Below are 23615 nucleotides of genomic sequence, written 5' to 3'. Positions count from 1 at the left end.
CGTCTCGGCATGAGCACCATCAGAGCCTCGTGTGGCTTCATTACGTCAGGCACACTGGCCACACTGCCGCTCACACCGCTGCCTTGCACACCTGCAGTCACACCGAGTTCCGTCTGCACAGGCACCCCGGCCCACAGGAGGCCACACGGGACGCGAGCACGGCTGTGCTGGTGCACACACGTCTCCACGGGCAGTCAGGCAGCTGGTCCCACGCAGAGCGCGCTCAGGAGCCCATATGCATGCCTCCCCCCGCCCTCCGGTGCCTGACCCTGAGCCCCCAGCCCTCTCTCGGTTGAGCCATGCGTGCTAAGCTGCAGGTCGCCCGCAGGCCTTCAGCCGCGCCCACCGCATCGGGCAGAACAAGAAGGTGATGATCTACCGCTTCGTGACGCGGGCCTCGGTGGAGGAGCGCATCACGCAGGTGGCCAAGCGCAAGATGATGCTCACGCACCTGGTGGTGCGGCCGGGCCTGGGCTCCAAGTCCGGCTCCATGACCAAGCAGGAGCTGGACGACATCCTCAAGTTCGGCACGGAGGAGCTCTTCAAGGACGACGTGGAGGGTGGGTATCCCGGCTGCCGGGGCACGGGGGGGTTCGTCCTGCTCGAGACACTCCCTTTCCAGGGCATCTCCAGTGTGCAGCCTTTCCCGCCTCTGCTCCCCCCTCCTGGCCAGGATGGGCAGGGCCAGGGTGGCATCTCTGGGTGCTGCCCCCCCAGCTCTGCGGCCCCCCACCTCTGTCCTACAGGCATGATGTCTCAGGGCCAGAGGCCCGCCACGCCCATCCCTGATGTCCAGTCCTCCAAAGGGGGAGCCCTGGCTGCCAGCGCGAAGAAAAAGCACGGCAGCACCCCGCCAGGTAGGGGCCCACCCAGTCCAGCCCCCAGACCTCCTGTACCCCGGATGGCTGCTCCTGGAGAGGAAGGGGGCCCCCCAAACCCATTTTGTCAGGTTCCCCTGCCTGTGGACTGTAGCTGAGCGGGCAGTGGGCTGTTACATTCTCTGATCACCGTGCTCCTCAGTTGCAAGCCCTCGAGGGGACTGGGAAGGGCCACTGTCTGGAATCTGTTCTGGTGGGGGTCCCTCAACTCTGCACTCTGTCTGCCCCCAGGTGACAACAAGGACGTGGAGGACAGCAGTGTGATCCACTACGATGATGCGGCCATCTCCAAGCTGCTGGACCGCAACCAGGACGCCACGGACGACACGGAGCTGCAGAACATGAATGAATACCTGAGCTCCTTCAAGGTGGCGCAGTACGTGGTGCGCGAGGAGGACGGCGTGGTAAGCCCCGCCCCTCCTCGGCCCCGCCCCTCCTCGGCCCCGCCCTCAGCGACCACGCCCCTCCCTTCAGCGGCTCCACCCATCTGCGGCCGCGCCCGCCCCTACCGCAGCTTCTCCATCTACGCTCAGAAACCGATTATCCCGAAGGCCGGCTCCCTGGTCTCTCCTGAGTGGGCCCTCCACCCTCCACGTGGACCCTGGGTGCTAATTATTCTTCCACGTGCCAGTTCTCCTTTTGAAACTGGGGGCCTCCTGAGGACAAGGGTGGGGCTTATTCTGTTCTATACCCCAGTGCCTGGCACAAGGCCAGGGAATACTTGTAGAGTGAATGAATGAATGAATGAATGAATTACTGCGGCAGGAGCAGGAAGAGGAAGAACATGTGGGGCTGGGGGTGATCAGGGAAGGCTTCCTGGAGTAGGCAGGCTTTCCAGTTCCTCATTGAGCCCCTAGAGGGTGAGATGTGATAGAGGCAGCGAGGCCTCCTAGGGGCGGAGATGCGTGTTGGCCCCGCCCTCACGGAGCCCATGGCACCTGCGTCCCCAGGAGGAGGTGGAGCGGGAGATCATCAAGCAGGAGGAGAACGTGGACCCCGACTACTGGGAGAAGCTGCTCCGGCACCACTATGAGCAGCAGCAGGAGGACCTGGCCCGCAACCTGGGCAAGGGCAAGCGCATCCGCAAGCAGGTCAACTACAACGACGCCTCCCAGGAGGACCAGGGTGCGTGTCCCGGCGGGCAGGATCGTGCCGGAGGGGAGGGCATCCCTGTGGCGGGAAGCCCTGGGCGTGGGAGAGTATGAGCCGTGTGGAGTGGCCTGAGCCGGGAGGCGGTGGGGAGAGCTTCTCAGAGAAAGGGGGCTCCGGGGCGGGTGTGGGGTGTTGGGTGTTTGGGGGAACAAGATGGGAAGTGGTTCAGTGACTTCACAGCTAGTGGTGTGCCTTTAGGCAAGCCTCAGTTTCTCCGTCTGTAAAATAGGGACGACGATGGTATGAGGTCTTAGGATGTAGTGTAGGGTTGTAGGGATTCTACGGGAGCTCACAGGAAGTACACGAGGGCTGTTTCCGTTGTCACTGTTCTCGGGCTGGGGTGTAGGGGTTTGGTGTGCCCCTGGGTGTGGGGGGCTCGGGTGGGCTTCTGCTTGCACAGCTCACCCTGCACCCCTCTGCCTGACCCCCCACAGAGTGGCAGGACGAGCTCTCAGACAACCAGTCCGAATATTCCATTGGATCCGAGGACGAGGACGAGGACTTTGAAGAAAGGCCGGAAGGGCAGAGTGAGTCTCAGCGCCGGGCCGGGCCCAGGCGGTGTGTCGGGGAGCTGGTGGTCGGCGTGGGGTGCCCCGGGGGCATCAGGACAAGCATCCATCCTCCGGAGTGGGTCCTGAGGGGCCTGCTGTCCTGGGGTGAGCTGCTGGGTGGGTTGGGTCAGGACCCCGGGCCCGGCTGAAGGGTCGTGGCGGGCTGCTCCCCCAGGTGGACGGCGACAATCCAGGAGGCAGCTGAAGAGCGACAGGGACAAGCCCCTGCCCCCGCTTCTTGCCCGGGTCGGCGGCAACATTGAGGTGGGGCCTGCGTGCACACCCCGCTTTCCCAGCTCCCCTTCCCCAGATTTCTCTCGTCCCCTTTCAGAGCAAAGAGCTCCCCGCTGCTGCCACTCCCGGGGCGCGGAGGAGGGGCGGGAGGGCCGGGGGGTCATGCTGGGTCAGTGCCAAGTAGAGGTGGGCCTGGGACAGGCCCTGGTCTGGGCCGTGCCCCTCTGGGTCCTGCCCCCGCTGGAGACCCCTGCTTCTCTGTGCCCCTCCCTTCCCTGTGCTTTTCTGCCACATCTCTGAATTCCCCGCTCCCTCACCCTGATCTCCACCGGCCCAGGTGCTGGGCTTCAACGCCCGACAGCGGAAGGCCTTTCTGAACGCTATCATGCGCTGGGGCATGCCCCCCCAGGACGCCTTCAACTCCCACTGGCTGGTGCGGGACCTTCGCGGGAAGAGCGAGAAGGAGTTTAGGTAAAGGGGCTGAGGCGGTGGCCCGGGGCGTGGCCGCCCGCCCTGCAGCGGGCAGGCTCCGGCGGGCGAGCCAGCACGATGGGTGGCGTCTCCGCCGGGTTAAGGGCATCCGGAGAGCTCACTGCTGTCCGATGTTGGCGTGCCTGGGTTCTAGGCCTGGGCAGGGCTCATTGGCAGAGAATGCTGACCAGTCCCCTCTGCCAGAGCAGCTGGTGTTAACGGCAGCGCGAAGGATCTGGGTTATCTGGGGCGAGGGCCGTCCCGGGAGGGTCCCCTGCCCGGGGGGCCTCTTCTGTCCTTCCCTGGGGCCTGACCCAGCCAGGCCTGGTTGGGAGGCAGGCGACGGGTGATGATTCCAGCCAGGAGGTCCCCCGGGGGTCCTGCCGGCCCCCCACTCCCTGAGCCCCGGTCCCCCCCACCCCAGAGCCTATGTGTCCCTCTTCATGCGGCACCTGTGTGAGCCGGGGGCTGACGGCGCGGAGACCTTCGCAGACGGCGTGCCCCGCGAGGGCCTCTCCAGGCAGCACGTGCTCACGCGCATTGGGGTCATGTCACTAGTTAGGAAGAAGGTGGGTGAGTAGCCTTTGCTGGGCTTGTCCTGGTGGCCGACCACGGCCCAGGTGTGCCCCTGGGGGGTCAGCGGGCAGAGGGCAAGTGCCTGGCTTTCCAGGGTCTGAGTCAGGCTAGAGGCATGGACCCACGATGCCTCTCTGGGTGGGGAAGTCGGAGGGGGTGGGGACTGGAGGCCGGGATGGCAGGTGGGGCCGGGCTGAGGGTAGGGGCTGGCAGGGGCGTTTGCAGTCAGAAGGGCATGTGGCTTGGCAAGCCTCTGGTGGAGGCGGCACCTCTACCTCACCCCAAGCCTGGGACGCCCCCAGTCCCACGGGCTGCCCTGAGGCCCTCAGTTCTGAGCTCCGACCACCTCCCTCCCTGCTTCCCTCCCACCTGCCCCAGGTTCAGGAGTTTGAGCACGTCAATGGGAAGTACAGCACCCCGGATTTGATCCCTGAGGGGCCCGAGGGCAAGAAGCCAGGCGAGGTCATCTCCTCGGATCCCAACACACCAGTGCCCGCCAGCCCTGCCCACCTTCTGTCTGCCCCGCTGGGCCTGCCAGGTCTGGGCTCTGTCAAGCAGGGGAGGGCACCTGGGTCACGGGAGGTGGCGAGACCCCACGTCCTCCCCACATCCCACAAGGGCTGGCCTCCCTCCCCACCCAAAGCTTCTGGCTGCAGAAGTGTCACTCCCCTGAGAGATTTTCTTTTTAATGGCAGCTTTTTTTTTTTTTTTTAGCACCTTTAATATTTATTTATTTATTTATTTATTTATTTGGCTGTGTTGGGTCTTCGTTTCTGTGCGAGGGCTTCCTCTAGTTGCGGCAAGCGGGGCCCACTCTTCATTGCGGTGTGCGGGCCTCTCACTATCGTGGCCTCTCCCGTTGCGGAGCACAGGCTCCAGACGCGCAGGCTCAGTAGTTGTGGCTCACGGGCCCAGTTGTTTTGCGGCATGTGGGATCCTCCCAGACCAGGGCTCGAACCCGTGTCCCCCGCATTGGCAGGCAGATTCTCAACCACTGCGCCACCAGGGAAGCCCAAATGACAGCTTTGAGATGTAGTTCACACACCACCGTGTTCCATCTTTAAAACTGTATTATCCAGTCGTTTCTAGTAGATTCGTAGGATTGTGCAACCATTGCCTCTAATTCCAGAATGTTTTCATCACCCCGAAGAGAAACACATACTCATTAGCAGTGCCTCCACATGCCTTCTCCTCGTATCTTCCTCAGCAACCACTAATCTACTTTCCGTCTCCATGGGTTTGCCTATTCTGGACATTTCATGTAAATGAAATTATATACCATGTGGCCTTTTGTGCCCGGCTTCTTTCACTAGCATAATGTTTTCCAGGTTCATCCACGTTGTAGGGTATCAGCACTTCATTCCTTTCTGTGGCCGAATACTATTCCATTGTTTGGATCCACCACATTTTGTGTATCCACTCATCAGCTGATGGATTTTGGGTTGTTTCTACCTTTTGGCTATTGTGGATAATATTGTGAGTAACATTGCTTTGAACTTTTGTGTTCAACTGAAAACAAGTGTCTTCATTTCTCTCGGGCGTATAGCTAGCAATGGAATCACTGGGTCACATGGTATAACATTTTGAGGAACTGCCAGACTTTCACAGCGAACACACCATTTTTCATTCCCACCAGCCACGTGTGAGGTTCCAGTTTCTCTACATCCTCACCAGCACTTATCTGACTTTTTGCTTACAGCCATCCTAGTGGGTGTGAAGGGGCGTTTCGTTGTGGTTTTGATTTGCATCTCTCTTTTGATTTGCATTTCTCTTTTGATTTGCATCTGTGATGGCTGAAGATGTTGAGAATCTTTTCATGTGCTTCTGGGCCATTTGTGCGTCTTCTTTGGAGAAATGTCATTTCAGATCCTTTGTCCTTCTTTAATGGGTTATTTGCCTTTTTGGTGATTTGTGTGTTTATCTGGGCAAAGCATCTTCTTTTCTCAGTCAGACCCCTCAGGCCGGGGGCGTCCTGCCTATCCCAGGTGACAGGTGAGGCCCCGAGAGGCTCAGTGCCTCTGAGGACGTCCTGCTTCTGGGCACAAGTGCCCTCTAGTTTACTAGACACGCCTAGCTTACTTCCTGGACCCGTGTGCCCGTGGGCAAGTCCCTTACCCTGCGAGCCCCGTTTTCTCATCCGTGATGTGGAGCCAGGATAGTGACCACCTTCCAGGGCTGCTCAGAGCACGTGGGTCACTGGCCCTTTGCGGGATCAGGAACTGACTCAGCGTGGGGGAGGCACGTGGCCAGTCAACCAGCCTGAAAGCCAGGACCACACCCAGCCATCCTGGCTCCTAGTCTGGGCCTCCACCTACCTCACTTACCTGCTTCCAGATGGAGGCCCCCCTGCATGTAGCTCCGTCCTGTCGGCCCCTGGCTTTGGCCTCACTGGGCCCAGGGTCCTCCCAGGCTCCTCACGTTGCAGACCTGCCCTGGGTGCTCTCGCTCACCTGGTTCACCTGTCCTTCTGGAGGTGCCGGGCCCGGGATCCTCTCTGATGCCCCATTTTCTGCCCTTCTCCCCCTCCCCGCCCCAGCTCACCTGTCTCACCCTGTCTCCCTTGATCTTTCAGACAAAATGGAAGCCCAGCTGGGCTACTTGGAAGAGAAGGAGCTGGGGGTGCAGAAGCCAAAGAAGCCCCCAGAAATCCAGGTACGGAAGATGCAGGTGTCTGGGCCCCTGTGGGGTGGGGGTGGGTCTGGAGACCTTCTCAGGCCTTGCCCAGGCAGCTGTCACTCAGGCCCCCTGGTTCCAAGTTCGAGCCTCTGTGTCTGGGGAGCGGGTTGGGAGCGAGCAGTGGGAGCCGGGAGAGTGGGTTCCGAGCCCAGCACCCCTCCCCTGCCTCCACTCCTGTTGAGGCTCCAGGCCCCGCAGCTCCCGAGTCTGTCCTCCCTAGGCCCTGCCAGCTGCCCTGGACAGAGCGGAGGGTGAGGACAAGCACGAGAACTCGGAGGGCAAGGAGAGGGCCCGAGAGGAGCGACTGGAGGAGACGGAGAAGGCCCAGCCCTCCCCCGAGCAGCTGCCGAAAGGTGCGGGCTTCCACCCTGATGCAGTGTCAGGCCTGGCTCAGAGAAGGGCAGCCAGACCGCCCTCTGCCCCGTCTCTCCCTGGCCGGGTGGTAGACTGTTCATCACTCTGTCCTAGCACCATAGGTCCCAGGGTGAGGGGAGAGCCAGGGGCTCAGTTCTCTACATGTGGGCTTTAACTTTTCCTGCTGTACAGTTTGGGGGTTATTGAGCTACATCTTTTTTTTTTTAAATAATTTTATTTATTTATTTTTGGCTGCGTTGGGTCTTCGTTGCTGCGTGCGGGCTTTCTCTAGTTATGACGAGCGGGGGCTGTTCTTCGTTGCGGTGCGCGGGCTTCTCCTTGCGGTGACTTCTCTTGTTGTGGAGCATGGGCTCTAGGGCGTGCACGCTTCAGTGGTTGTGGCTCGCGGGCTCAGTAGTTGTGGCTCGCGGTCTCTAGAGTGCAGGCTCAGTAGTTGTGGTGCACGGGCCTTGTTGCTCTGCGGCATGTGGGATCTTCCCGGACCAGGGCTCGAACCCATGTCCCCTGCATTGGCAGGCGGATTCTTAACCCCTGCGCCACCACGGAAGCCCGGGCTACATCTTTTTATTAGTTATTTCTGAATCAGTGGCCTCGTGGTCTGAACACATGAGTCTGTATGATATTGTTTTTATATGATACTGTTGAAACCTGCTTTCTGGCTTAATGTGGTCAGATCTTGTAAATACTCGTGTGCTTGAAAAGAATGTTTGTCCTTTCATTGCTGGGTGTAAGGTTCTAAATATATGCATTAGATCATTATGTTGTTCAGATTTTTTTATATCCTTACTTATTTTTGGTTTGCGTTGATCAGTCACATCTGAGAGAATTGTGTTAAAATCTCTCACTGTGAGTGTGGGTAAGTCTCTGTCATCGTAAGGCCAGATTTTGTTTTGTATAGTTTGGGATTGGGTTGTTAGGTGCATATTGGTTCAGGTTTTTTATAATTTTCTGGTGACGTGTTTTTCTGTTTATTATGTAATAACCTTCTTATCCCTCCTGATACTTTTTGCTTTAAGGTTCATTTAGGCTGATTTGGATTGAGCTTATTTTTGTTTAGTATACACTTGGTGTATTTTTTTTTTTTTTTCTTTTTGGCCATGCTGTGCAGCATGTGGGATCTTAGTTCCCTGACCAGGGATTGAACCCATGCCCCCTGCAGTGGAAGCGCAGAGTCCTAACCACTGGACCTCCAGGGAATTCCCATACTTGGTGTATTTTTTTCTATCCTTTTACTTAAAAGTATAAATAAAAACTTTATTGTGATATAATTCATATTCCATACGGTTCACCTATTTAAAGTGTATCATTCAGTAGTTTTTATGTATTCACAGGGTTGTAGAATCATCAGCACAATTAATTGTAGAACATTTCCATCATTCCAGAAAGAAACCCTATGCCCATTAGCCCATTTTCTCCGCCCCACAGCCTGTGGCAATCACTAATTTACTTTCTGTCTCTCTGGATTTGCCTGCTCTGGACATTTCATATAAATGGAATCATAAAATATATGCCTTTTTATGTGTGACTTCTTTCACTAAGCACAGTGTTTTCAAGGTTCATCAGTTTGTACCATGTACTGGAACTTCATTCCTTTTTGCTGAATAACATTCTACTCTGTGGATAGACCATATTTTATTTTCCCATTCATCAGTTGATGGACTAACCCAACATCAGTTGGGTTATTTTGCCTTTTGGCTATTATGAATAATGCTGCTGTGAACATTTGTATATAGGTATTTGTGTGGACATAGATTTCAGTTCTCTTGGGTATATACATAGGAGTGGAATTGTTGGATTGTATGGTAACTTGAATATTTTGAGGAACTGCCAGATTGTTTGCTACAGTGACTGCACCACTTTACATTCCTACCAGCAGTGTATAGTTTTCCAATTTCTCCACATCCTGGCCAACACTTGTTATTATCTCTCTTTTTGATTATAGCCATCCTAGTGGGTGAAAAGTCATAGCTCAAGTGGTTTTGATTTGTATTTCCCTTCTGTGTAAAGATGTTGAGTATCTTTTCAAGTGTTATTGGCCATTTGTACATTTTTGCTGGAGAAATGTCTTTTCAGATCCTTTTGTCCATTTTTTAATTGGGTTATTTGTCTTTTTATTATTGAGTTATAAGAGTTCTTTATAATACATGTTCCACATCAGATATGGTGATTTGCAAGTATTTTCTTCCATTTCTTAATTTTTAATCTATCTGTATAATTAAGTTTTAGGTATATCTTTTGTAAACAGTATATGGTGGGATTTGTTGTTTTAAATCTAATCATATAATCTCTACCTTTTAGCTGGCAAATTTAATCTCATTACATTTATTGTAATAGCTAGGTATTTGGATGAATTTCTACTCTTATTTTGTGCTTTATATCACCCTTGCCTTTTCTTCTTTTTTCTCCTGACATCTCTTGGATTGATCACATTTTCTATTTTCCCCTTTTCCCCTCAACTTCTTTGGAAGGTTTACAGTCAATTCAATTTTGTACTCTTAAATTTTTAACATGTTACCTCCTGAATACTATAAGGACTGTAGGCAACTTTAGCTCTGACGCACTCCCTTTTCATCTTCTATGTGCTGTTACTTATTTCTAAAAGTTTTGTGTTTGCTTGTTTGTTCATTGTTGATTTGTTCAGTGTCCTCCTTCCCAAAATACACCCTTCAATGGTGCTTTAAGCAAATTTCTGTGGATGGCAAATTCTCTCATAATGTGTTATTTTTCCTTTACATCTTATTGTATTTTTCTTGAATAATAGCAGAATTCGAGGTGGGATAGGGGTTTTCCCTCAGCACTTAAAGATGTTATTTCTTTTGTATTCTGGCTTCCATTGTGCTGAGAAGGCTGCTCTCAGGGTAATTGCTGCTCCTTTGTAGGAAACCTGCCTTTTCTATCTTTCCTAACACGGAAAGACCATTTGTAAGATATTCTGTTTGTCTTTGGTCATGTGCAATTTCACAACAGTGAAATTTTTATTTATCCTGCTTGTGACTGACTGTGATTCTTTTTTTTTTTTTTTTTTTCTTACTGACTGTGATTCTTAAAGCTGAGTGTTGTGTCTTCTATGGGTTATGGGCAGATTCTCAGTCACTCCCTCGCTGAATGTTATCTTTCCTCCCATTATGTTTATTTTCTCCTGGCATTCCTCTTACTCATCAATTAATTCATTCACCCAACAAATATATATTGAAGGCCTGCTGTGTGTTGGGGGCTGTCCTAGGCTCTGGGGACACAGACAGTGAACCAAAGCCAAAGCCTTCACATGGAATTTGTATTCTACTGGGGGACCCAGGTGATCAGCAATAAGCACAAGTAGGTCTTGTTCAATAACAGACTCCAAATGCAATGAAGAAAAGAAAGCAGGTACAAGGTTTGTGCAAGAGGGAGGCGGACGTGTCTTTCACATCTTTTACTTTTTTGTTTCCTGTTTTTCTGCAAGGCTTTTTGAGTCATCCTCAGATCTAGCTTCAGTTCCTACTTTCTTTTATACAGCTATTCATTTGTATTATTTTCTGTGGTTGCAAAACAAATGATTACAAATTTAGCAGCATGAAGCAACACCCGTGTATTAGCTCACAGTTGCATAGGTCAGAAGTCTGGGGTGGTGTGGCGGGGTTCCCTGACAAGGGACTTGCAAGACTGAAGTCAAGGCATTGGCTGAGCCGAGTTCTCATCTGAAGGCTTGGGGGAAAATCTGCTTCCAAGCTCATTCTTGCTGTTGGCCGACTTCAGCTCCTTGGGGTTGGAGGACTGAGGCCTCCTTTGCTGGCTCTCAGCTGGGGGGCCATTCTTAGCACCTAGAAGCTGCCCACGTTGCTTGCCACGGGGCTCACTCCATCTTCAAACCAGCAATGGTGCACCAGTCCCCCTCAGGCTTCAGATCTCTGACGTCCTTTTCTGTGACCATTCAGAGAAAACTCTGCTTTTAAAGGGCTGGTGTGATGAGGTTAGGCCCACCTGGATAATCTCCCTCTTTTAAGATCACCTGTGCCTCATTGCATGACCTTCTCAGGGGAGTAGAATCCATCACATTCACAGTCCTGACGACTATGTACAAGGCTTGTTCTCCAGGGCCAGGAAGTCGTGAGGATGTCTTAGAAATCTACAAGGAGATGTCTAAAATGTTAGTGATTATGTATTTCATTTCTAGAAGTTTTATCTGGCTTTTTCTACTTCCTTTTTTTTTTTGATTTGTCTTTTCTTACGGATTCTCTTCCTTTTTTTTCTCTCTGTCTGGCTGTGGGTATTGTTTTCTGAGTTTCATTTGGGTGCATCTTCATCAGAGATTGTTTTATCCATGAGAACCCATGTTATTCCTGGGTAGCAGGAAATGTCTCCCCTTCTATTTCCGTGAAGCCCAGGGCCTAGTGGTCTCACTAGTGACTTGGCTGGTCTGGGACCAGTCTTTATGACACAATTCAGATTCCACAGCCTGCATGCCTTTGTGTTGGGTTTGGACCCTCACTGGGGGCTTTCTGCCCCCTAGATTCCATGTGGGAGCCAGGCTTCCTCAGCTTGGCCATGAGCTGGCGGATGGAACTTTCCCTCTTTTGCAGAGAGCACAGCAGTTGGAGGGTGTTGGTTCACTGGTTTACTTCCAGTTCTCTGCATCTCTGGGGCTTGCGGCCTCACCCTTCCTGTCTGGTGTTGAGACACAGCTGGAGCCCCCCAGACCTCTTCCTGGTGTCCAGTCACGCTCTGCCCAGGCCCCCAGCGTACGCTTCTCGAGCTTTGAGTTTCCATTCATTTACGGCACCTGGCAATTTGCCTGTCTTCTTGTGAGCGCACCCGTGTGTTTTGTTTTTTTTATTTTTTTATTTTTAATTTTTATTTATTTATTTTTTTGTTTGTTTTTATTTTTGGCTGTGTTGGGTCTTCGTTGCTGTGCACAGGCTTTCTCTAGTTGTGGCGAGCGGGGGCCACTCCTCGTTGCGATACGCGGGCTTCTCATCGTCGTGGCTTCTCTTGTTGCGGAGCACGGGCTCTAGGCGCGCAGGTTTCAGTAGTTGTGGCTCGCGGGCCCAGTTGCTCCGCGGCATGTGGGATCCTCCCGGACCAGGGATCGAACCCGTGTCCGCTGCATTGGCAGGCAGATTCTTAACCACTGCGCCACTGGGGAAGCCCCACCCGTGTGTTTTTTTAACGTGATAGATATTGCCTGACATTTCTGGGTGTCTGTAAGAGGGGTTTTGTGTTAACGAATCCCTGACATGTTGCCAGAACTTTGAGTCCTCTGGTTATCATTGTGGTAGGGAGGGTTTGGAGACTGTGCCTTGACTCAGTTTGGGGGGAGGGTGCTGCTGGGATGGGTGGGTGGGGTGAGGTCCCGCCCCCACCCTGCCTCCCCAGAGGACCCTCCCTGATGGTACCTGTTGGGCTTCTGAGTAAGATGATGGAGAGGATTCCGTGCACGGCTAAAGCACTGTTGGGAAGCCACCAGCCTGGAGTCTCCTCTGCCCTTCCGGACCCCTCCCCACTCTGTGAACACACTTTGTCTTGCAGAAGAAGTGCTTGCTGAGAAGGAGAAGATTCTGGACAAGTTGGAGCTGAGCTTGATTCACAGCAGAGGCGATGGCAGTGATTTCAGGCCAGGTTTGGGGCTCTTGCATGTGCTCTGTCCTGTGTCCCTTGGTCTCTTGAGGGAACCATCTGGAGCCTCTTGGTCCTCTTGCAGCCTCCTGGGTACCGTCCCCTTGGCCCCAGGCCCTGATCAGAGCTGCTGGGTGGGAGCCTGGACTCGCCAGCCCCTCAGGGGACAGACCCTCCACCTCCTCTCTCCTGACCCCTCCTGTGGCCCCGGCCACCACTAGGGGGAAGGAGAGCTGGTCATAGAGTTTGGCCTAGAGCATTTGGGGTTCAGCTGGCAGCCTGTGTCCTTCTAAGTGCTGGAATGTTCTGGAACGGTCGTCCCCAGATCAGAGCCCCAAGGCGGCACTGCCCTCCTTCAACATAAGCTGCATTTTCACAGTCCCCCACATCCCCCCTGTTCCCAGGTGGTCCTGACTTGGTGGAGGGACACTCAGGCTTGGAGCAGCCCTCCCTGCTCAGGATGGAGAGAGGGGGCTGCTGGCTTGTCTCTTTCAAATCCCTTTGGGCAGTGAGCCCCTTGCGGGTGGGGAGATGTGATTCCCGCTTGCCTTTGGGTCCCCAGTGCTTGGGGGAAAGAGGCCCCTGGGCAGTGCCTTTGGGATGGATAGATGAAGGTGGGTCTGTCCTCCCACAGATGACACCAAAGCCGAGGAGAAGGAGCCCATTGAAACACAGCAAAATGGTGACAAAGAGGAAGATGAGGAGGGGAAGAGGGAGGACAAGATCGGGAAGTTCAAGTTCATGTTCAACATTGCAGACGGGGGCTTCACAGGTACTGGGGTGGGGCCGTGGGCAGAGAGCAGTGCCTGTTTGTGTCACAGGCTTCCTGATGGTGGGTCCCAGGAGTCTGGGCAGATGGTTATTATTATACTAATGTGTGAATGGTTGACAAAAATCCGCGGTATGACATTTCCTAGTAACACTGGAACACTGAACCTCTCGGGGTGAGGAGATGGTAGGTAGTGAGGGAGAGGCTTTCCTAGGCCCACCTCTGTGGAGGCTGGGGGGCACCTCATTCTGCTCCCCTTGGCTGGCTTCCCAGAGCTACACACACTGTGGCAGAACGAGGAACGTGCTGCTGTGTCCTCGGGGAAAATCTACGACATCTGGCACCGGCGCCACGACTACTGGCTGCTGGCGGGCATCGTGACGTATCCTTGGCTAAGCCGGGCTGGGCAGGACTCTGGTCTGTTCCTCTGTGGACCTCAGGAAGGGGTGTGGGGCTTGTAGGGTGAGGAGTCAGGGGCTGGTGCTCCTAACCAGGTGCCAGGGACCCTTTCCTGGTGACGATGACAGTGACCGTGATCGTAACGGTAGCTTGTCCCTTTATACTCAATACTCCATCCTCATAGCAGCCTTCCCAAAGGGTCACTACTACGATCCCTGTTACACAGAGGAGGAGACACGTTGCTCAGAGAGGCCAAGTGACTTGCTCAGGGACACACAGCCCTTCCATCTGACTCCACAACCAATGCTCCTAATTCCTACCTGATACAGACCTCACCTCCTCCCGCTGATGACACCTGAAGGGTGCTTCACCATTTAGGAAGGCTTTCATTCATTCATTCATTCTTCAATTCCATCTTTACTGATCACCTGTCATGTGCCAGGCACGGAGGATGCAGCCATGAACAAAACAGCCCCAAATCTCTGTCTACCCGGAGCTCACATCCTACTGGGGGTAGATGGTGAACAGCATAAATTAGCAAAGTGTGGGGTTCAAGGAACATGATAAAGGGAGGATGGGCAAAGGGAGCTTTGTGGGTGGGAGTTGCCTGTAATGTGGGAAGGTCAGAGAAGGCGACATTGAGTACAGACCTCCCAGAGACAAGGAGAGGGCCACACTGCTACCCGGGGGGAGCCACCCAGCACAGCCGGCCTTCATGACGGCCTGGAGTGGGGCTGGTTATTATAACAAGAGTTGGAAAGTTGTAGATCAGGGGTCGGTAGACCTTTCCTGGGAGGGACCAGGGAGTGGATATTTCAGGCTTTGCAGAGGACTCCTCCAGTCTGCCATGGTAGCTGAAGTAGCCACAATACGTTAACCAACAAGTGTGGCCATGTTCCAATAAAACTTTATTTACAAAAACAGGCTGTGGGCCGGATTTGGCCTGTGGACCCAGTCGTGGAGGTTAAGATGCTTGGAGCCAGCCTGCCTGGGTTCGAATCCTGACTCTGCCCCTCACTAACTGTGGGACTTTGGGCAAGAAAACTGTGTTGTTTTTCTTTGTTCCCTCTGAAGGCTCTAGCGGAGGCCCCTTCCTTGCCTGTCCCCAGCTCCTGGTGGAGGCTGTCAGTCCTTGGTGTCCCTTGGCTTACAGCTAGCTGCACCATTCCAGTCTCTGCCTCTGTTGTCACTCACATGGCCTTCTTACCTGGGTGTCTCTCTGTGTCCAAATTTCCTCCTCTTACAAGGACATCAGTCACTGGATTAGTGCCCACTCTCTCCCAGGATGACCCCTTCTTAATCTGATTACACCTGGAAATAGCCTATTTCCAAATAGGGTCACAGCCACAGGTGCTGGGGGTTAGGACTCGGATGTTTCCATCCTCTGGGTGTTGGGGATGAAGGAGTTTATCTGATGAAGCCTCGGTGCTGTGTCTGGGCTCCTGGGGGCCCCTGTCGGTGTCCACTGATTGTCAAGTCACCCTTGTCCACGTGCTCATCTTGCAGCCAAAGTTAATGACTATCTGGAGAGCACAAAGCCAGGGCGCCGAACCCCGGGCTGGTCTCCCGCCCACCACCCCATGGCCAGGTTTGCCCTTAACGGTGCCCCACCCAGGCACGGCTATGCCCGTTGGCAGGACATCCAGAACGACCCGAGATACATGATCCTCAACGAGCCCTTCAAGTCCGAGATCCACAAGGGCAACTACCTGGAGATGAAGAACAAGTTCCTGGCCCGCAGGTTCAAGGTCAGTCCTTGGCAGGGCCAGAGGCTGGGGGCGGGCTGCTGCAAGAGGGAAGGTTACATGAAGGTCTGGGGCAAGTTACATGAAGGTCTGGGGCAAAGAAATGAGCGAGCAGCAACCCCCCACCCTGTATATCTGGATGCGGGCCAGACTGTCCAGGAAAGGGAGTCATTTAGTCAATCAATGAATAGGTGCTGGGTCCTTGCTCTGGGCCAGGCCCCCCTGGGCGAGTGTCCCTGCCCTGGGTGATGGGTGCAGAGAACTCAGCTTGGGGCGGTCTCTAAGGGGTAGCCCAGAGGGTGGACAGCCGGGTGAGGGTGTGTGTCCTCCTTGCCTGCTTTCCGCCAGAGCCTTGGCCTGCGGGGGTGGGTGCTGGCGGAGGGGGGCCAGGCTAGCGCTCAGTCCCTCCCCTCCCCCCGCCCCCTCAGCTGCTGGAGCAGGCGCTGGTCATCGAGGAGCAACTCCGGAGGGCCGCGTACCTCAACATGACCCAGGACCCCAACCACCCCGCCATGGCCCTCAATGCCCGCCTGGCCGAGGTGGAGTGCCTTGCCGAGAGCCACCAGCACCTCTCCAAGGAGTCCCTCGCCGGGAACAAGCCTGCCAATGCCGTCCTGCACAAGGGTGAGCGAGCCCGCTCCCTGGAGGGGGCCCACTCGCCTTGCTCCTGCCCAGCGGCTCCGTAGCCACAGGTGTGGGCGTGGGGCTGGGGACAGGACATCAGGTGGGACAGGCTGTCATCCAGCCTCCGCTCTTAGCTGTGGGGAAAGCGAGGCCCTTGCTTTTCTAGCCTTTTTCGGAAGGTCAGCGCCGTGCAGGCCCTGGGCGGCAGGTAGGTGACATAGAAGACTATTAAATTGTACAGCTCGTTTATCGAGCCTTGACAACATGTTTTGTTTTATTTTATTTTTTTTTTTAGAAATTCACGTTCTTTTATTTATTTATTTATTTATTGATGACTGTGTTGAGTCTTCGTTTCTGTGCGAGGGCTTTCTCTAGTTGCGGCAAGTGGGGACCACTCTTCATTGCGGTGCGCGGGCCTCTCACCATCGCGGCCTCTCTTGTTGCGGAGCACAGGCTCCAGACGCGCAGGCTCAGTAATTGTGGCTCACGGGCCCAGTTGCTCCGTGGCATGTGGGATCCTCCCAGACCAGGGCTCGAACCCGTGTCCCCTGCATTGGCAGGCAGATTCTCAACCACTGCGCCACCAGGGAAGCCCCTATTTTTTTATTTAATTTTTTTTTTAGTGAAAGAGGAGAGGACCTTTTTAAAATTAAAAAAAAATTTTTTTATTGGAGTAGGTTTACAATGTTGTGTTAGTTTCAGGTGTACAGCAAAGCGAATCAGTTATCCATATACATATGTCCACTCTCTTTTAGATCCTTTTTCCATACAGGTCATTACAGAGTATAGAGTAGAGTTCCCCGTGCTGTACAGTAGGTCCTTGTTAGTTATCTATTTTATATGTAGTTGTGTGTATGTGTCAGTCCCAGTCTCCCAACTTATGACAATGTGCTTTAACTACGTTCTCTCTTTAATCCTTGTAATATCTTTAAGTGGTGAGGTTTCTCATCCCATTTTAAAGTCGGTGCTCGGGGAGGTGAAGTAGCTGCCCAAGGTCTCCCGGGATTCACATCCTTGACCCTCGTGCTCCAAATCCTGAGGAAGTTCCCAGGCTGGTTAGGGGGACGGGGTGAGCCAAGCTCACGTGAGGGTCCCTGGACTCTGCGGCCCCCGCTGCCTGGGAGAAGTTTCCTGAGGCTGCTCTGCGTTGGGCGCGGACCCTGTCCCCCACGGTGGCCAGTGCTGCAGGCCTCCCCGGGAGCCAGGAGGCTGGCTGAGGGCCCGGGGGGAAGCCCAGCGTTGGGTCGGGGTTCCTGGCTGTCATCTCTGCAGCCCTCGGCCCGGGAGAAGCTGCTGGGAAAACTGGGCTCTTGTCCAGCAGCCGGCGGGGCTCTGCTTGGCTGGCTGGGAGGGCCGGGTGAAGGGCGCCCCCTGGCGTCTGCTGCGCGGGTGCAGTAACACAGCGACACAGCCTGGTAGCTAAGTGCCCGCCTGGGTGCCGCGCGCCCGCGCCTCCCCTTCCCTCCCCAGTCCTGAACCAGCTGGAGGAGCTGCTGAGCGACATGAAGGCGGATGTGACGCGCCTGCCCTCCATGCTGTCCCGCATCCCCCCGGTGGCCGCCCGTCTCCAGATGTCAGAGCGCAGCATCCTGAGCCGCCTGACCAACCGAGCCGGGGACCCCACCATCCAGCAGGTCAGGCCCGGCCTGCGCCCCGGCCCCAGCCCCCCACGCACGTCCTGGGCGCCCTGGGTGGGGGCTCGGGCTGGCGCGGGACTTGGACCTTTAAACCTGAGTCCTTGCCTCCAGGGCGCTTTCGGCTCTTCCCAGATGTACAGCAACAACTTTGGGCCCAACTTCCGGGGCCCTGGACCGGGAGGGATTGTCAACTACAACCAGATGCCCCTGGGGCCCTATGTGACCGGTAGGTGCCCGTCTGCTTCCGGGCGGCATGGGCAGGGGCGCCCGCGGGGCCCCAGCCGGCCCCCCGCCGCCCCAGGCAAGCCGAGCTCTCCTCTCTTTGCCGCAGATATCTAGCCGTCCCCGAGATTTCCCTCTGCTGCCGGGCTCGTTTCCAGTGGAGGTGAGGCCGCTCGTGGGTGCTGCGCTGTCCCTTGTCCCTCCTTGGCTTGGCGAGTCAGGCCAGGCCAGTACGGGCCCTGGTCCCTGTGCTTCTTCACGGCCCTGGGGCCCGGGGGCCTCGCCCCTCCACGCTCGGGGACCGTCTTGGGGCCGGTGTGTCTTCCTAGGCTTCCAGACGCTTCCCCGGGAGGCTGGGGGGCAGCACACGGCAGGGCAGGTGCACGTGGGTGTGCTCCCCTGCGTACACGCGTGTTTCTGTGCGCCGGTGTGTTGGTGTGCGTGCGTGACCCCGGCAGTGAGTCAGGGACCATTGCCCCCAGCCTGGAACCCTGACTCCACCGTTCTGCCTGCGCTTTCCTGCTGGGTGGTGGACGCCCTGGGACGTCACCTCCCCCCAACCCCTGCCCAGGACCAGGAGGGTGGCCCAGCATGTGGGCGGCTCAGTGTTACCGGCTGGGAGAGGACCAGGAGGGTGGCCCAGCGTGTGTGCGGCTCATTGTTACCGGCTGGGAGAGGACCAGGAGGGTGGCCCAGCGTGTGTGCGGCTCAGTGTTACCGGCTGGGAGAGGACCAGGAGGGTGGCCCAGCGTGTGTGCGGCTGTGCTACCAGCTGGGAGAGGACCAGGAGGGTGGCCCAGCGTGTGTGCGGCTCAGTGTTACCGGCTGGGAGAGGACCAGGAGGGTGGCCCAGCGTGTGTGTGGCTGTGTTACCGGCTGGGAGAGGACCAGGAGGGTGGCCCAGCGTGTGTGTGGCTGTGTTACCGGCTGGGAGAGGACCAGGAGGGTGGCCCAGCGTGTGTGCGGCTGTGTTACCAGCTGAGAGAGGACCAGGAGGGTGGCCCAGCGTGTGTGCGGCTGTGTTACCAGCTGAGAGAGGACCAGGAGGGTGGCCCAGCGTGTGGGCGGCTCAGTGTTACCGGCTGGGAGGGGACCAGGAGGGTGGCCCAGCGTGTGGGCGGCTCAGTGTTACCGGCTGGGAGGGGACCAGGAGGGTGGCCCAGCGTGTGGGCGGCTCAGTGTTACCGGCTGGGAGGGGACCAGGAGGGTGGCCCAGCGTGTGTGCAGCTGTGTTACCGGCTGGGAGGGGACCAGGAGGGTGGCCCAGCGTGTGTGCGGCTGTGTTACCAGCTGGGAGGGGACCAGGAGGGTGGCCCAGCGTGTGGGCGGCTCAGTGTTACCGGCTGGGAGGGGACCAGGAGGGTGGCCCAGCGTGTGGGCGGCTGTGTTACCGGCTGGGAGAGGACCAGGAGGGTGGCCCAGCGTGTGGGCGGCTCAGTGTTACCGGCTGGGAGAGGGTTTGAGTCCTGAGAAACCACCAGTCTCCTGTGGCCTCCTCCGCCCCGCTGACAGCCCCCGCTAAGCTGTGTGTCCCATCAGAACCTCTGCTTCGGCGCGGAGGCTCGGGGGTGGGGCGGTTCCAGACAGGCTGCTCCTTGGGGTCCCCGCCTCCTCCACGCCCCGGGTGTGGCCGTGGCCCGAGGCTGGGAGGTCTAGGCTAGGGGACCCCCTGGTGTCAGTTGGCCATGACAGGTCGTAGTGGGTGGTCTAGGGTGTTGGGTGCCACCCCCGCGGGGACCCGAGCGCCCAGCTGTGTGACCCGTGATCTGCCTCTTGCAGCCGCGCCTGCCGGGCCCCCTGCCCGACCCCCGCAGGAGAGAAAAGCTGCCGCCTTTCTAGAGCCACGCCACCCGAGGACAGAAAGGGAAAGCGAGAAATGCCACCTCATGGGGACAAGGCCACCTGAGCCCAGAAGTGCCACCTGCTCCTAACCCAAGTGCTCCCCACACCACCCGGGACGCACCCCTCGGCCACCTCTGCCAGGACGACTTCCTAGAAGAGATTTCATTTCTTTGTACGTCTTTTGCACTTTCCTGTTGAAGACTTGAACAAGTTTGTCTTGATAAACGTCGAGTGACGCGTGGGGCAGTCTGACTTGCAGCACGTACGTCTCTCTGCCGACGGGTTCCGGACCTGAAGGGAAGCTGCTGGGAGCCCAGAGGACTCGGCCCGGCTGAGGAGGATGAGGTGCCCGCCGTGGGCGCCCTCAGTCTGCCCCCATCCCCCCATCCCGCCTGCACCGTGCTCCAGCCCCTTGCCCGTGAGGCCCCCCGGTGCTGGGTGGGTCAGGACTGGGGAACTGGCCGGCCTAAGGGTAGAGACCTGGCTGATGCCCAGGTCAGGCCAGGCCGCTTCCTGCAAGGCTGGAGACCACCAAGTATGTGCTGTCTCCGTGGGACAGGTGTCTGTCCCTGGCCCAGCCTGTCTCACAGGCCCTGGACTCGGTCGTCACCAGCGGAGGGTCTGTGGCCCCTGCCCTGTGTGGCAGGTCACTTGTTCCCCGGAGGGAAGGAGAGGGCAGGGCCTGCAGGTGTTGGCCTGGGGGCTGCCGGAGGCTTCCTCTCAGGCCTCCGTGGGAAGGGGCGTGCCCTCCCCCTGCCGGGGTGTGGCTAGCGTTCCAGTGGGGAGAGTCACAGCAGCGCTGAGAGGGGCCCAGGAGCCCCTGGTCCTGCCCTGTGCCCTGGGGGGCCCGTCACCCCCACCTCCAGGTGCACACTCCCCGTGCGATCTGGCCGCAGATGTGGAGAAGCCAGGCCACACGCTGGAGCCCGGGCTTATCCCTCCCTCTCCTCTTGTCCCCGGAGAGGCCTTGATCTGGGCACTTGCCATCTGGGGTGGGCCACGACTGCCCTCGCTGTGTTCTCGGAAGGCCTGGGGAAAGCTTGGAGGCAGGAGACTGGGCCCAGTAGCCTCTGCAGTCTTCCCAGCTGGTGCATCCCCAGCTTCCTGCCTTGCTTCCTGCCAGTAACGCCCCACTGGAATCCTGATCCTCCCTCACCCAGCCGGTGGTACGCTGTGGTGGCCCCAGTTTGGAGGAAGGGAGGAACGGGCCAGGGCCTGGGCCTGTCTGTGTCTCAGGTTCCCTGTGGCCCAGCCTGGAAGGGAATTCCGAGCCTTGAGCAGGGAGGGGCCTTCCTGGCGTGGAGCCCTGGGTGCAGAATCCTGTCTGAGAGACAAGCTGGGTCTGGGGGTGGAGGCACCAGGGGGTTCTGTTCTGCTCCCTGGCCAGGACTGGGGCCAGGATTTGGGGGTGTCTTGGGGACACAGGGCCATCGGCCAGCTCTCCCTGAACCCCTAGAGGGCTGGACCCCCAAGGCCCCTGCCATCTCCAGGCTGGCCAACCCTGGCACTGCGGGTGGGAGGAGTTGGGGGGGCGCACAGGTGTCCAGGACACACGTGACAGCCGCTGACCCCGCCTCCCGGAAGGGTGGGGTCATTCCTGTCCCCTATGGTTTGTCCAGTGCCATGTACGTACATGCGTGGTCCTCCGACCTGTGCCCCCCTGCAGAGGTTCCGGCTCAGGCCACGGGCAGCGTGACCGCCAGGAGCCCCCGACACAGGGCCCTGTGACTCTGCTCTCTCAAGCAGGCAGTCAGCCTGCCAGACTGGCTGGCCTGGTGGGGAACACAGTGGATGGGTCCTGAATGTCAGGTCAGGGGGCACGTGGTAGAGGATGGGGGTCTGTGTTGTCCCCGCTGCCTCACGCCAAGGGCAGCTGGTCCTTCCCCTGCCAGCCCTTGCTCCCCAGCCAGCTTCCCTCTGCCCTTCTGTTTCTGCTCCTTCCCAGGCCTCCGCCCTTTTCCTCTACCAGCCAGAGCCAGGCACCCACGGACGGCCTGGCCCTCGGCACTGCCTGGTCCAGGAAGGGCTCAGCTCCCCAAGACCAGCACCTGGGAGGCCTGGGAGGGGGGCTGCGGACAGCTGGGGAGGGGGTTTCTGGCTGACTGGTTTTAGAGAAGAAAAAGGATCTTAAGAATGTTTTCTTCTTGGTTTATCAAGTTATCTCCTGCCGAAAGTTGTAGTGGTGGGGAGGGAGTGTTGGCCATCTTCAGCATCTTCAGGCTGGGTTTGGTTTTTCCCGCGGGCAGAAGGAGAGTCGTCAGGTGCAAGCGGAAGCCGGAAGTGCCAGCCCGCATTTTTGTTTCCAGCCACCTTATTATTTAGACCAGTGCCAAGTAGGCTTTCTGTTGAACCATCTTGGGGCCACAGTCTCGGAAGGCGTAGCTGGCTGGGCTCCTGGGTGACCAGGGGAGTTTGGGCTGGACTGTGTCCGGGGGTCCCCTTGCACATACCCACCACGGAAGCACATCCTGAGACCCCCTGTGCAAGGAGGCCCTCCCTGCAAGCCGCCTTCAGAAGCTCCTTTGTTTTCTGCAAGTGATGACCATGGTACCACCATGGTACCATGGTCCTGTTCTGCTGGTACCATGACTCGTGCAGCCACCTGCCCTCCTGCTTGTTGGGCGTCCCTTCCCAGGGTCCTCTGGGGACTCCCTGGCCCAGGTCAGGGGCTGGCCGAGTCTTGCCCCAGGGACACCTGTAGCCCTTGCTGCCAGGCGTTGGGTCCCAGGGATGCTGAGGGCCTGAGGGGATCGTGTAGAGGGTAGGCTTGGGGACCTCCGGAGCGTGCCCAGAGTGGGGTGGCAGGAAGGAGCTTGTCTGGGAGGCGGGGGCTGAGGTCTTGGCCTGGCCACGGTCCAGGGTCCCCCCCTCCATACCTGCAGCTGTCCTGTGCCGACCACTATCTCTGTCGAGGAAGCTGGCTCCCGCCCCGTTTTATATTTCTGGAAGTTTACAGTCGTGGTGCATCAGCCCAAAGTCATTGGCTTGTGTTTTGGGATTTTCTTCTTAGTTTTCAGATTTTTTTTAAACAAAGTATTTTTTTAGGTGCGATAACCCAGAAAGGGCCTGTTGGGTGTGTGTGTGTCCTGAACCCCTGATATTGAGCTGGGAGCCTGAGCCTCCTATGGCTCCTCTGTGCCTGGGGTTGAGGGGAGGGGCCCACCCCCCTGCCCATGCATCGGTCTCCCCACCCCCCTGCCCGTGCATCGGTGCGTGGGAGGATGAGGGAGCAGACGCTCGCACCCAGGCCGGCATCTGGCCCAGCGGAGAGGGGCCGGCCCCTTGCCTGGTAGAGCCCCCAGCTGGCGAAGGGGCCGGGGTGCTGGGGCGAGTCGGGACGGTCCCAGCCGGGGAGCCGGGGCTGGAGGCTGAGCCCCTGTGTGTAGTCACCTGTCCGGTCCTCGGGAGGATGTGTAGGACGCTCGACAAAGACTGTAACCGACCCCGTTCCCTTTACTTTATACTCTGTGTATGTCTTGGTTTTCTGTGTTTTAATAAATCCTTTGGGAAAGGATTGGATCAAAGAGTGTTTTCCTAGCTTCTCACTGATCTAGGATGGGGGTGGCCGGGGAAGGATGTGAGGGGGATGGGGTGTCATCTAAAGCCACCTCCCACCTGAGGAGACACGGCCCCATGAGGCTGAAAGGCTCGCTGGGAAGGGGGTGCCCCAAAAAGGGGTGTTCAGGGGTGGTGCCCGCCCCTCCCACCTGCCCCCTGAAACAGCATTGCTCAGAGGAACACTGAGCCCCCAGAGGCAGCCCACAGGCCTCCCTGGACCCTGACCTCTCTGTCCTCAGGGGCGTCCAGCAGCCTCCCACCAACTTCCATCCTTGAATCACTTGGGAGAGAAGGGGGTCTCGGTCACCAATCTT

The 23615-nt window shown here is 57.0% G+C and overlaps 1 protein-coding gene across 2 annotated transcripts in view; it reads left to right on the top strand.

Moving 5' to 3' along the window:
• Positions 1–23255, top strand: part of CHD5 (chromodomain helicase DNA binding protein 5) — a 66706-nt gene extending 43451 nt beyond the window's left edge. The window contains exons 23-42 of one of the 2 annotated variants that reach the window (XM_057526417.1): positions 329–560; positions 747–857; positions 1110–1282; positions 1829–2003; positions 2465–2557; positions 2757–2845; positions 3153–3286; positions 3711–3855; positions 4241–4400; positions 6435–6514; positions 6759–6891; positions 12419–12508; positions 13140–13277; positions 13548–13656; positions 15289–15421; positions 15847–16042; positions 17513–17676; positions 17791–17905; positions 18011–18064; positions 19681–23255. In XM_057526417.1, the coding sequence (XP_057382400.1) occupies positions 329–560; positions 747–857; positions 1110–1282; positions 1829–2003; positions 2465–2557; positions 2757–2845; positions 3153–3286; positions 3711–3855; positions 4241–4400; positions 6435–6514; positions 6759–6891; positions 12419–12508; positions 13140–13277; positions 13548–13656; positions 15289–15421; positions 15847–16042; positions 17513–17676; positions 17791–17905; positions 18011–18018 (2478 nt within the window). In that variant the 3' untranslated portion in view covers positions 18019–18064; positions 19681–23255. The remainder of the gene's footprint in view (positions 1–328; positions 561–746; positions 858–1109; positions 1283–1828; positions 2004–2464; positions 2558–2756; positions 2846–3152; positions 3287–3710; positions 3856–4240; positions 4401–6434; positions 6515–6758; positions 6892–12418; positions 12509–13139; positions 13278–13547; positions 13657–15288; positions 15422–15846; positions 16043–17512; positions 17677–17790; positions 17906–18010; positions 18065–19680) is intronic. The other variant, XM_057526425.1, reaches the window with a different exon arrangement.
• Positions 23256–23615: the final 360 nt, after the last annotated feature.

Source organism: Balaenoptera acutorostrata, chromosome 1, assembly GCF_949987535.1.
Source record: "Balaenoptera acutorostrata chromosome 1, mBalAcu1.1, whole genome shotgun sequence".
Taxonomy (NCBI): Eukaryota; Metazoa; Chordata; class Mammalia; order Artiodactyla; family Balaenopteridae; genus Balaenoptera; species Balaenoptera acutorostrata.
The sequence above is the reverse complement of the archived record's forward strand: the minus strand, read 5'-3'. Positions and strand labels throughout refer to the sequence as shown.